Consider the following 13,526-nt stretch of genomic DNA (forward strand, 5'->3'; position numbering starts at 1 on the left):
ACCACTCCCCATATTTAATCTGTTTATCTCTTTAGTTTCATTGTACTTCCTGGTGCCCCTTTTCTTTTTTAAAAAGATTTATTTATTACTATATTTATATCAGTACACTGTAGCTGTCTTCAGACACACCAGAAGAGGACATCAGGTCCCATTACAGATGGTTGTGAGCCACCATGTGGTTGCTGGGAATTGAACTCAGGACCTCTGGAAGAGCAGTTGGTGCTCCTAACCGCTGAGCCATCTCTCCAACCTGCCCCTTTTCTTTTTTGTAATTTTTCTTGCTCAGATTGCTCTGTTTCATGAAAACACATTTCTTTTTTTTTTTTTTTTTGGTTCTTTTTTTCGGAGCTGGGGACCGAACCCAGGGCCTTGTGCTTCCTAGGTAAGCGCTCTACCACTGAGCTAAATCCCCAGCCCCGAAAACACATTTCATAAGAGCGAACCACAGGACAGAGTCTATGCCAGGCTGTTTTGAAAAATTTGCCGGTGTAATCTAAATGTCTTCACTTTATAAAGCTTCAGGTAGACTCTGGACAAGGGTAAAAAAGCAGCCACATTCTTCCTCAAATATCAATCTCAAAACGATCTCTAGGCAACATATTAAAACTGTTCTCCTCTGAAGCCTCTTGAGCCAGGCCCCCACAGTTCAAGTCACCCTTAGGACCACTCTCTTCCATGTTCCTACTGGTATGGCCCATTAAGCAGTGCTCAAAGCAATCCACTGCTTTCCTAATCCAAAATCCCAAAATCCACATTCCTCCAAATAAAAGCATGGCAGGCTATCACAGCAGCACCCTAGTCCTGGTACCAACTCTCATAGTTTTATTGCTGTGAAGAGACACCATGACCAAGGGAACGCTTATAAGGGCAGACATTTAATTGAAACTGGCTTACAGTTTCAGAGAGTCAGCCCGTTGTCCTCATGGTGTGGAGGGCAGCGTGGCGGCACAAGGCAGATAGGGCACTGGAGAAGGAGCTGAGAGTTCTGCGTCTTCATCGGCACTGCGTGCCACACTGGGCGTAGGTTCAGCATAGAAGACCTCAAAGTCTGTGCCCCCACAGTGACACACTTCCGCCAACAAGGCCACATCTCTCAATAGTGCCACTCCTTATGAGTTCAAAGACACGAGTGTCTACAGGGGTCAGACCTATTCAAGCCACCACCACAGGGCCTGCTGCTTGTTTTGTTTGTCTACGCTCCGTCTGCTTCAGAATGAACACATGCTGATCAAGGGAAAAACTGGTCTTTTAGCCATCACTTTCCTGGACTCTGTAAAAGTCTCTGTAAGCTTTGTGATGTGTGAATTTACACAGCTACTGATTCAAGTACCTCGGGTTGAAAATATTTAGGAGAAAACTGAATCTTTACTGAACACATGTAGATCTTTTCTTCTTGTTATTTTTTACACAGTTTGGTGTATGGCCCATATATATACACTTTGCATTGTATGAGGTATTCTGAAGAATCTGGAGTGAGTCAAATTACATGAGAATGTCAGTATACACGTAAGCTCCCACGTACACGTAAGGTACACGTAAGTATATCTTAGCCATGGGTGGTGAATGCCACCGAGTGTCCACTGGAGCCTTGCACAGGAACATGATCCTTACATCCAAGAGAATTATCCTTGGAAATGTTGATAAACAGGACACTTACCATCCCTATGAAACGTTTACATAACTACCAGCTACGTAAATAGGCACTTTCACATTTTTACTTAAATTTTACTTTTCATGATGATAATGTTCCTTTGGATAACTAGAAAGTCACCTTAAACTTTTTGGTTTTTTTTTTTTTTCCCCAGAGCTGGGGACCGAACCCAGGGCCTTGCGCTTCCTAGGCAAGCGCTCTACCACTGAGCTAAATCCCCAACTCACCTTAAACTTTTTGATTCTCTGACTTTTTATCTCTTTTTATGACTTCTCCCCTTTTACTGGGTAACCTTCTACTTCTTAATGTAGTTACTACCAAAGAACCAGAGGTAACTAAGGACGTAAAAAGGCCGAATTCCCATGTGATCCTTCGGAATTTCAAAGAAATACACACACGCCCATGGCTACTGTTCCACCGTTCTTGATCTCCATGAAGTGAAAGCAGTCACATGGCTGATGAAGAGGCCACACACAGTGCATACACACACACACACACACACACACACACACACACACACACACACACACACACACACACACACACACAGCGCACACACACACACACAGTAAAACACACCGCACACACACACACACACACACACACACACACACACACACACACACAGAGTGAGCATTATGTGTCCTGTAGAAGAAATATGAAAACCTATAAGACAGGCTGTCTGTGGCACAGGGAAGTACCAGTTAACTGCTTCACTCGAGATGCAAATGAAACCAATTGGCGTCTAAGGGAGAATGTAGCATCCTGTGTAAAATGACTTACGGGATGGCTTGTCTCTAGTGGCAGACTTAACTGACAAACACAAACCATTCTTGGTAAAATGAACAGCTTAAGAGAAGCTTGGTCCACACACACAAGATAGAATGGAAGCGAGGGAGAGAGGAGCAGAGGCTGGGTCGGTGCTGCAGTGTTAGGTCCCAGTGCACACGGCAGGAAGGGCTGAGGTGGGCTCAGTCAGGGTGAGCTAAAACGTCATTAGAAAGAGTTTAGAATTAAGAAAATTGGAAGCGTTGCACATAATTTGAAATTTTTTTCTAATAAACCGGGAACAACTTTAATTAAGTGGCAATATAAAAAGACATGGAAATGCCGTGACATAGTAAATAAAAACATTTATTTGTACATTTATTTTTTCCACCTATTTCTAAAGAGAGCTATAGACATGTTATACAATTTTAAAACAAAGCTTAAAAAACAGGAATCAACTAAAATAGATGTGATAAAAATAAGAAAAAGCTGAAGGAACCCCCCCCCAAATACCCCACCCAAAAACCAGTAACCAAAATAATATTAGAATTGAAATCCCTCACATGATGTCAGGTGGGGTCTCTGGGCAACAGGACTCGTATGATGAGTGTTTATTAGGAAGCAGAGTTCTAGATTGGCTTACATGAGGTAGAGGCCGGGACTCTAATAACGGGCATCTGTGCACTGGGATGCAGAGAACGTCGTAACTGCTCAGTCCGCAGCCCAGGGTTAAAACCTGGATGTCCTCAGGACAGTCCCTCGTATGTGGAGTGCGTTGGGAGATCCCTGGGCAGTCGCTGGTATGTAGCATGTATTATGTTCCCTGGGCAGTCGCTGGTATGTAGTGTGTGTTGGGAGATCCCTGGGCAGTCGCTGGTATGTTGTTGTCTTGGGAGATCCCTGGGCAGTCGCTGGTATGTTGTTTGTCTTGGGAGATCCCTGGGCAGTCACTGGTATGTAGCATGTATTATGTTCCCTGGGCAGTCGCTGGTATGTAGTGTGTGTTGGGAGATCCCTGGGCAGTTGCTGGTATGTTGTTTGTCTTGGGAGATCCCTGGGCAGTCACTGGTATGTAGCATGTATTATGTTCCCTGGGCAGTCGCTGGTATGTAGTGTGTGTTGGGAGATCCCTGGGCAGTCGCTGGTACGTCATGTGTTGGCAAGCCAAGGGCAGTGACAGCAGCAGCAGGACACACAGGCAGGCCTTCCTTCAGGTCCCCTTACCAGTGCATCTGTGTGAACTCTGGCAGACACCACAGGCCTAGGGTCAGGAGGATCCCAGGGCCCGTCCTCTCCAGCCCTTCTAGTGTTCCCCCAGGAGCATCTGCCAACATCACACGAGGGTATTTTAAAACCAATGACAGAATAGTACTTTGATCCTCCTCTTTTATCCTTTCCCAAACCCACAAATAATCTATAATCAGTCCTCCGATTAGATTTCCCCCTCAGTTTTCACACTGGCAAAAATCTAAATCCTATGTGGGAACTTCTATGTCAGAAGTGAAAATAGGGGGCTGGAGAGGTGGCTCAGTGGTTAGGAGCACCAACTGCTCTTCCAGAGGTCCTGAGTTCAATTCCAGCAACCACATGGTGGCTCACAACCATCTGTAATGGGATCAGATGCCCTCTTCTGGTGTGTCTGAAGACAGAGACAGTGTACTCACATATATAAACTAATGTATAGGGAGATGTAAGTCTTTCACTTGGTTGGTTCATGTGTGTGTGTGTGTGCACATGTGTGCATGCATGTATGTGCATGTGGGGTGTGTGTGTGTGTGTGTGTGTGTGTGTGTGTGTGTGTGTGTTTTAGAGGTTGTCTACAGGTCTCTCATAATTTTGGAGTCAACTCAAGAGAACTGTCTGCATACAAACAGTGTTTGCTGAAACACAAATCATAAAGTTTGGAAAAACCCTAGTTGTCTATTAATAACAGATGGACTGCTATTAGACATTAAAACTGCAATAGATGATATAATAACAGATAAGCTCTCCACAATTAACACAGACACCTCAGCTGGCAAGCTAAGGAAGCAAGGCCAGAGCACACTGTAAATGTCATGTAGAAGAAGGATCAGGAACATATGTCCACATCTTCGTAAGTTCATATAAACAACTAAGGAAAAGCTAGCAGAGTGATTACTCACTGCTAGGAGACTCCATTGCTGGTGGGAATGGTGCATCGAGCACCACTCTGATTTCTTATTTTAATCTCTCTGTATGTTTTTATGTAAGATGTGCAAAATGATTTTCCTCAAGTTACACGTTATACCTCCTTTGGAGCAAAAAAAAAACAAAACTATACTTGTTAACTTTTTAAATCTTACCATAAAGTGACTTTTATAAAAATTCCCTTCCCAGGTCCATATTTATTCTCTTGGGATGACATTGTATTGGGGGGCCGACCATGAAGTACCTCAGAGCCAGGTAAGTCATCTCACATGTGCGATGCTTTTACACTGACGCCTATCCATACTGTCTACAAGGCTCTTCCGTGTGACTGCGTGTACCCAACGGCATGCTGCCCACCACATGGGTGCTTCTTACTGGTCGCTCACGTATGTACTGTCAGAGTCAGCGAGAACTAACAGTGAGTGCTCATGAAGCCACTTTAAAGGTGTCCTAAGGACTGTGGCAGTCACTGCCCAGGGGTCAGTGACTGCGCCTGTGAGATGCAGCCGGGCTCTGCGAGAAGGGTGACGGCGTGCTGGTGTTAGAACACTTTATTTCTCCCCGTCTACCGGTGTGGGATCTAAATGTCCTCTGATGACAGTGAGTACTGTCATTTTCTCACTGACAGTACTGATGGAGCAGTTCTGTACCAGTACGTTAGGGAAAATGCCACCTCTGTCCCAGCCAGCCTGCCGTGGGGGAGACGGTGCCCCCACCGACTCAGAGATGGTGCCTCTGTCCCAGTCAACCCGTGGTAGGGAAAGCCGGGGCTCTGTTCCTGTCAGCCTTTGAAGGCTGGGGAAACTTTGATAACGTAGTACGCTTGGACTGGCAGAATCCTGTTTCAGCGCTCCTGCAGTAACAGGTGCACACCTGAGCTTAACTCTCAGACCCTGGACTCTGTGAGATCATTAGACCAGTTTCAGTATTTCTGTTCTAAAGTAATTCTGCTTCCTGAAGTCTCAATGTGAACATAATAGAAAGCAGGAGTGGAAGCATTCAAAACAACCTTGTAACGTTTAGCATGTTGTTTAGGCCTGGGGAGGTGGCTTAGACAGTAAGTTGCTTGCCCCACAAGCATGGAAACCTATCTTGGGATCTCAGTCATGCACACAAAAGCAGGGCATGGTAACGCCATGTGCCTTGAGGGTGGAGAGAGGCCTATTCCTAGATCTCACTGGTCAGCCGGATTACTAACGGCTGTGCTACAGTTTTAGTGAGAGACCCTGCCTCAAATGACCATGTGGAAAAGGATAGTGGAAAAACCCAATGTCAGCCTCTGACCTCGTGCATATATATGTGTGCATATCTGTACATATACCTACATACCTATGAGCAGTCACACAAAGCTTGCACACACTCGAGTGCACACATGCACACAAATAAAAGGATGAAGAAGAAGAAGAGGATGAAAAGATGGGGACTTTTTATAGTCATTTATAAATAAAAAACAAAAGCAGTTGCAGTTTATTGAATACCAGAAGAATTAGATACTTTTAAATAATTTTTTTTTTTTTTTTTTTTTTCCGGAGTTGGGGACCTAACCCAGGGCCTTTGCGCTTCCTAGGCAAGCGCTCTACCACTGAGCTAAATCCCCAACCCTATTTTTTAATCCAAAATTTATACATCTTACAGTTCATAAGGTGAATGATATTATGCAGCATAGCTGATGGAAATTTTTGTCTATTTTCTTTGTTTCCTTAGTTTTAATTCTGTAAATATAAACGGGAAAATCAGTTGTTCCTGGGGAAACTGAGGAGATTTGTCATGCAACCTAACTGTCACGTAAAACGGAGCAGTCTACAATTACATTTTACATTCTTTTGTAGTAACTGGAAATAAAGTCAATATAAATAATGCCAAATTGGAGAAGTAATATAATTATACTTTATGATCATAAAGCCTTACCAACTTAGAAATACTTTAACATTAATTATTTAGTAAGTATATCCTGTGTCAGACCGAGTACTAGACTTTAGACCTGCTGATGGGCCATACCTCTGGCGTCTCCTGGACGATGCAGATAGCGAAGTAGATTACGATAGTATAGTGTAATGAACACTGTTAGGGGAAATGGAAAAGCCAAGGTTGGACTGTTGAGGTCAGAAATAGAAAGCAGCAGAACGGTTCCTGCGTGTGCCCTGGTGACCACGCTCTTGCTAGTTCCAGCTCCTTGGGGCCATTGGAACGAGCGCTAATCTATCTCGGTGGCTCCACAGTGCCCCCAAGTACTCTCTGACCCAGGTGGGTCACTGCCACGCTTGTTTCATACCAAGACTGCCTATCTCGCAACTCTCTTACTGTGGACTCTGCTCACATTCTTAGCATCCACCCCTCGTCTCAGTGGCAGCTACCGTCTCGTAACTCTCTGCCCCTGCCCTGTTTACATTCCCAACATACACCCTAATAGTTATGGTATAAACTCCCAACGACCTGTTAAAATCCACAAACTGTAACCCAGCAACCAGATTTATATGTTAAGTTCTCAATCCACAGTACATCCACACAATAAACTTAGAACCAATTAATAAGGATGTAAACTGCCCACCTAGATAAGTAAGTTTACCTACAGAAACTTTGTCCCCACCTTATTTTTTTACTGTCCAATCATGGCCTTGATCCAACTGTGCCAGTCCCCACCTGCATATAGACATCAGCCTACATTGGACTTCTGATTAGAGCCCAAGGGTTAGAGAGAGTACGTTTGTAAAGGAAATTGTGTCTACTGTGACACAAGGGGAAAGTGATACCTCAGAGGATGGGTGTCACATGAAGCTGTTAGTTAGACCAAATGCATGTCAGAGCTTACACATCCACAGCGGCTGGGCAGTATGTACTGCTACTACCTTTTAATTTGTTAAATACATTCTCGGGGTGGTGGAGAATTGCGCCTAGGACCTCCCTCGAGCTAAGCAATAATCCTGACAGAGAGCTGTACTCCAGCCCAGAAGTCCTTTCTTACGGCTGCTTTGTATTAATGAACTGTGATCCTAACCACCCTTCTTTATGCTTGTTGGCCATTTCGTTGTAGTAACTTAAAAGTCTATGTTAAATTATTTGTTAAAATAATGTCCCATTCTGATCTGTCTCATCAGAGTACTCAACATTTCATTTAACCACTCTCACGTTATTTGAACATCTGGAATCTCTCACCTTGTGCTACAAATCCCAAATTATAGAGAGGAGATCTCACTGAACAGTGAAGGTTGAAACACTATCTCCATTCTCAATGTTTTTGAATAATCAAAGAATTCCACTTCTGCCAGACATGGTGGGAGGTGAGGCAGGCGTCTGTGTGAGTTCAAGACCAGCCTGGTCTATATTGAGAGTTCCAGGTCAGCCAGAGCTGTGCGGTGAGACCCTGCCAAACAAACAAACAAACAAACAAACAAAGCAGAAAAAGCCACACTTCTTCATTATAAAATCCACAGCTTTCGCTGTGTTACATTTTAAATCTAGGAAGACATAATTAACTTCCTTCTGTTTGGTTTTTTGAAAGAAATACGTCAGGGAGACGAAATTGCCGATAGAAAATAATTCATTTCCTGTGAACATTCGCTGTTCCTGAGATCCCCACAAAGGCCTTTTATGTACTTTACTGACGTGGCTTTTCCGTTCATTTTAGCCCATCAAGCTGGGAGACCATCTCAACAGCATTCTGCTGGGCATGTGCGAGGATGTTCTTTATGCTCGGGTGTCCGTCCGGACCGTGCTGGACGCCTGCAGCGCCCACATCAGGAACAGCAACTGTGCGCCCTCCTTTTCCTACGTGAAGCAGTTGGTAAAGCTGGTTCTGGGAAATATTTCTGGGGTAAGCTACAGTTCTGACTCGGAAGCATAGTTATGCTTTGAAAATCAGTAATCCCACAACCTCTCTTTAAATGTCCAGTGCAGCTTTTCAGGATAAAGAATAAAAAGTGGCATTCGTTCTTTTAATGTTGATTATTTACTACAAGCAGTACTTAAAAAAATTAGAATTCTACTGCGTTAATTAGGCTCCCACATTTCATGAAAGCCTCTCTTTTAAAGAGCTTCGTCCTAGGAGAGACCATAGAACGGTCACATTTTCAAGCTTCTCACCGTCTGTCCACCCTACTTTCCTCCTCTGATCCTTCACAGAGATCTCTGAGCAGACGACGGTGAGAAATAGACACAGAGGTGTGAACTGTCTTTCACTAAACTCGTGCGGACACCGTGATGGTCAAAGCACGCACTTCAGATTAACCAACCATGAGCCCGTCAGCAAGCCAGCTCAAGTGCCTTGGTTCCTCTAGTCCTACAGTGCCTTTACCTTAGTTTTGACTAACTGTAACCCATGGTTATTACTAGACAGTGTCCACCCGTGTCTCCAGGCAGCTGTGAAGGTAACGGAGTTGCTTCTGGTTCTCCACACGGGTTGGCACTTCAGAGCATCTCTAACAGTCACGACAGTAAGAATGGTGTGCACTACACCAGGTCGCTTTGAGAATTAGCTATGACGTTGATAACGCACTGTACAGGGCCTGGCATGACCGCTAATCGGCAGTTGTTACTGACAGCTGCCTCAGAGCAGGAACTCACAAGTATCTGTAATAGTCACTGTTTTCCTGTTACTGTCGATGCAGTGTGACTGATGCCAGTTATGCAGTTCAAGGACAGCATGGTTTCAGAAATGCTTCTTTTAACGCTTCTTTTAAATAGGAAATAAAATGCTTTGAACCATAAATTTGTCACCCGAGGCAGAATTTTGATCTATACTCAAAACCTCAGTACTGGAGGTTTATTAAATGTTGTGCATAGATGCAGGCGTGAGCCCATGCCTTTTGAACTGCACATAGCCTCACTGTTCTCTTCAACTTTAATCTGTATTTATCCTGGGTTTTCTCATCCAAGTAGACTAGTGTTCCGACTGTCATCCTGTATAGTAAGAGTCTGACCCAATTTGACATAGCTTATTTTATATAAGTATCTATGGTTAAAGTCATTGAAATTTCAGACCACTGAAACATGTTGTTACAAGGAGGATCCCATACAGCATTGATATAAATTGTCACCCGCCAACATATCCAGTTTAAAAACTTAGCAGACAATGCAATTCTGTCAAGCAGTATCTAGGAAATGACTTCTGAGGTAGTATAAACTGGTATCCTCATTGTATAGTTGCAACTGAGAGAAAGTCTTCTTATACAAAAATTATTCTAATTTGAGAGATTACAGCCGGGTTGGGGATTTAGCTCAGTGGTAGAGCACTTGCCTAGCAAGCACAAGGCCCCTGTCTGGTCCCCCCAGTCGGAAAAAAAAAGAGAGAGAGAGGGAGGGAGGGAGGAGAGAGAGAGAGAGAGAGAGAGAGAGAGAGAGAGAGAGAGAGAGAGAGAGAGAGATATTACAGCCAGACGGGGCGTCTCCTTACATGGTACTAAACCCTCACGGTTGGGTAATGTGCTGTTCCGTGGACAATCACTGACAAAAAATATCTATGTTTTATTTTATCAAACTTGACTTTTGATCACCTGTGCACAGACGGATCCGCTTTCCCATAGCAGTGAAGAAAAGCCTGACCGGAGCCAGGCCATCCGAGACCGACTGAGAGGGAAAGGATTACCCATAGGTAAGAGAAAGGGTGTGGGTAGAGCGGGGCTGGGCTTTAATGCTCTCCTCTTGTCCGTGGAAGTGTGCTAGCCTGCCTTAGAAACCTACGCTCGTGACTGCGGTTCTGAGAACCCAAGGATGCAGAGTGGACGCCCAGGGTGGAGATAAAGATCAGGCACAATAATAAATAAGCATTGCAGTTGTGTAAAATGTTCACTGCCACAACTCCCACACGTGCTGCTGCCCTTCCCAAGGCCCCTTTATCAGGACCACCGTTCACCCATCAAGGTGGTTTATATCAAGGTTAGATTTACAGCATGACCAGATGAGCATGTGTATTTATAAGCATCAGGACCCCCCGAGGGAAAAGCTCCAGAAAGCACCATCATTCTTACTGCTTATGCCCTGGTGTTTTCCCTTTTAGCTTCCTTTTCATATTAGGCAGGATCCAATGAATTGATCTCATGGAGAAATATTCCCAGACTTGCACTTGTCAAACACTGCCAGTTTATTTTATAAGTTATACTTGTTATTGTCTTTTCACTTATCAGGAGTTGTTGAAATTCAAGGTAACAAACATTAACAAGAATATTTTGTACAAAGCAAAAAAAAATAACAAATATATTCAAATATGTCCTGATGTATATAATTGTCTAAAATAAATTAGAAGATTAGCTTTTCTAATTTTTAATTTAATCAGACAACCGACCTATTTATTAAATAGTCTTATTTCGAAAACGAACACCAGCCAAAAAGAAACCCGTGAGAAACCCTTTGTGTAAAACTGACGCGTAGACCGGTGATTATCTGCACTGTTTGCAGAGTTCAGAAGTCTCTGAAGCAAAGAGAATGTATTCTTAACCAGGGTTCTGTTTCTCCTGAAGTCAAGAAGAGCAGTGCATGTGTTTTATGGGGATTCTGTGTTGTGCCCTCGTTGGTTAGATGTCCGTGTGTTCTGTGGGGATTCTGCTGTGCTCTGGTTGGTTAGATATCCATGTGTTTTGTGGGGACTCTGTGCTGTGCTCTCATTGGTTAGATGTCCATGTGTTTTGTGGGGATTCTGTGCTATGCCCTCGTTGGTTAGATGTCCGTGTGTTTTATGGGGATTCTGCTGTGCTCTGGTTGGTTAGATGTCCGTGTGTTTTGTGGGGATTCTGCTGTGCTCTGGTTGGTTAGATGTCCGTGTGTTTTGTGGGAACTCTGCTGTGCTCTCATTGGTTAGATGTCCGTGTGTTTTGTGGGGACTCTGTGCTGTGCTCTCATTGGTTAGATGTCCGTGTGTTTTGTGGGGACTTTGCTGTGCTCTGGTTGGTTAGCTGGCCATTTTGGTGTTTTGCTTTACCCGCTTTAAATAAAGATTATACTGTTTCTGAAAAAGTATCTTAGTTTTCATTTCAAGACACTAGAGGGTTCTTTCCCAGTATATATTATTTATATGTGGACAAAAGTACAATGTAAGGTTCGTCTGAGTTAGTTCTTAGAATGTTCTTATAGCAGTTAAATTATTTTTAATACCTTCTTGCAAGTCCTCATGTCCCTTGGATATGTGACACACTATGAGTAAATGTCTGCTTCTCTTTGTACTGTACCAGGATTTAAACTCTGACAAGGTATGCTCATGGTGCAAAGATTCTGTCAGTTTCAATCACTTTCCTTTTTAGAACAGAATAATCATGGGAAATTATTGATGAATGTCAGTAGCAATCTACAGCAGCCCGTTTTTCCAGAACTCAAACTGAGCATTTGAATAATGAGACATGAGATTGGCAACTTTCTTTCCTGTCTTTCCGCTCCGCATCCCACTCTCCCCCTTCCCCACTGCATGTTCTCCCCTATTGTCCCCTCACTCCTATCTTCTACACCTCTTCCCTTGTGTGTCCTGATATGTCCCCAGCCCTTCCGGAGTGTCCCACTATCCACTCCAGCACAATTAATAATTATAAATTTATATATTAATGATTAATTCTTTTAGATGGTCTAGGGTCTTACAAGAATGACGTGATATTTTTGTTCTAGTGATCCATCGAGAATCTATTTCGGGGGGGAATCACCCCGCCATGCCACGTTTAGTGTGTGAAGTCTTAAAGGCCGTGAAGTGTTAATGTGATATATTTAATTACTTTTGGTGGCTTAGAATTTTAGTGTTTCAGACAATAACTGTTATATGATCATTTCAGAAGTAACAGCTAGAGACTGAATTGAATGTATGTCTACTCTGTCGGCATATCCAAACTAGCAATTTATTATGTGTTTTTAAATAAGAAATTATGTAGTTTTAGCTTTCTGGATATAGGGAAAACCTTTTGATATATTAAGTGCAATTAGTTGTGTAAATGTTTAGTGAATATCTTTCGATTGCATGAGCATGAGAAATAATTTTATCAAAACGATAGGCAGTGGAATCCTGTTTTCATAATACAGCTTTTCGGTGTTCCATAATATATGGGGCTCCTATTATATCACTGAGTTGTAAACCGTGAGTAAAACATGAGCGAAAAGTTAAGCAGAGCCCTCACTGTCGTGGCCTATCTTACTTGACTTCTTCTTTAACGATTTTATTTTTATCACTTTCATGTGCACTTGTGTTTTGTCTACATGTATGTCTGTGTGATGGAGTCAGATCCCCTGGAACTGAGCATCCACCGGCTGCTGGGAATTGTGAGCCACCATGTGGGTGCTGGGAATTGAACCAGAGTCCTCTGGAAGAGCAGCCAGTGCTCTTAACCACTGAGCCATCTCTCCAGCCCCTGGCCCTTTTCTGACTGTAGCAATAAAAGCATTGTAAGTTGTTTGACAATAAATTTTAATCCCTTTTAATTTATGGCTTTAATTTTATTCTAAAAAGATGCAGCGGTGTTGCTTAATAGTTCCTAGTACTTCTTTAGGCTTGGATTCATGGGTTATTTCAATACAGGTAATGAAGGAACGCCATGATTTTACAAACTAATAGAAATCATTTATAGTTGGGTCACCATAAAATCTCTCCTCTCTGTAAACTGAAGAGATTTTGTAAAGAGATAACAATGGGCTACTCAGGTGGAACCGAATCAAGCATTTCCTACCATTGTATTTGGGGTAGAAATTGCACCCTCCTTTGGTTAAGTATAAGGGAGGAGGAATCCTGGGTTCTGGTCAGTGCTTGCATGGTAGTAATAATGCTGTACATGAGCCCTTTACAGGTTCTTTTTCATTCCTACAAAACCTCAACAAAACTGAAGCAAGGAAGTTGTGCTAACTAAGGTCTCCATGAGGAGAAGCAATTAGCAGCCAGTTGTCAGTAGCAGATACTAAGTCAGAAGCTTAAATCTGGAAAAAAGTTAACTGTTAACTGGACCTGGGCAGATGGCTCAGTGATTAAGAATATACCAGC

At 43.1% G+C, this 13,526-nt stretch overlaps 1 protein-coding gene across 1 annotated transcript in view; it reads left to right on the forward strand.

The window, feature by feature from the left end:
- Ptpn13 (protein tyrosine phosphatase non-receptor type 13) overlaps positions 1-13,526 on the forward strand; it is a 174,322-nt gene that overhangs the window by 55,780 nt on the left and 105,016 nt on the right. Inside the window, exons 4-6 of the mRNA XM_032916433.1 lie at positions 4,778-4,843; positions 8,214-8,399; positions 10,088-10,175. Coding sequence (XP_032772324.1) covers positions 4,778-4,843; positions 8,214-8,399; positions 10,088-10,175 — 340 coding nt within the window. The remainder of the gene's footprint in view (positions 1-4,777; positions 4,844-8,213; positions 8,400-10,087; positions 10,176-13,526) is intronic.

Source organism: Rattus rattus, chromosome 11 (genome assembly GCF_011064425.1).
Source record: "Rattus rattus isolate New Zealand chromosome 11, Rrattus_CSIRO_v1, whole genome shotgun sequence".
NCBI classification, from domain to species: Eukaryota; Metazoa; Chordata; class Mammalia; order Rodentia; family Muridae; genus Rattus; species Rattus rattus.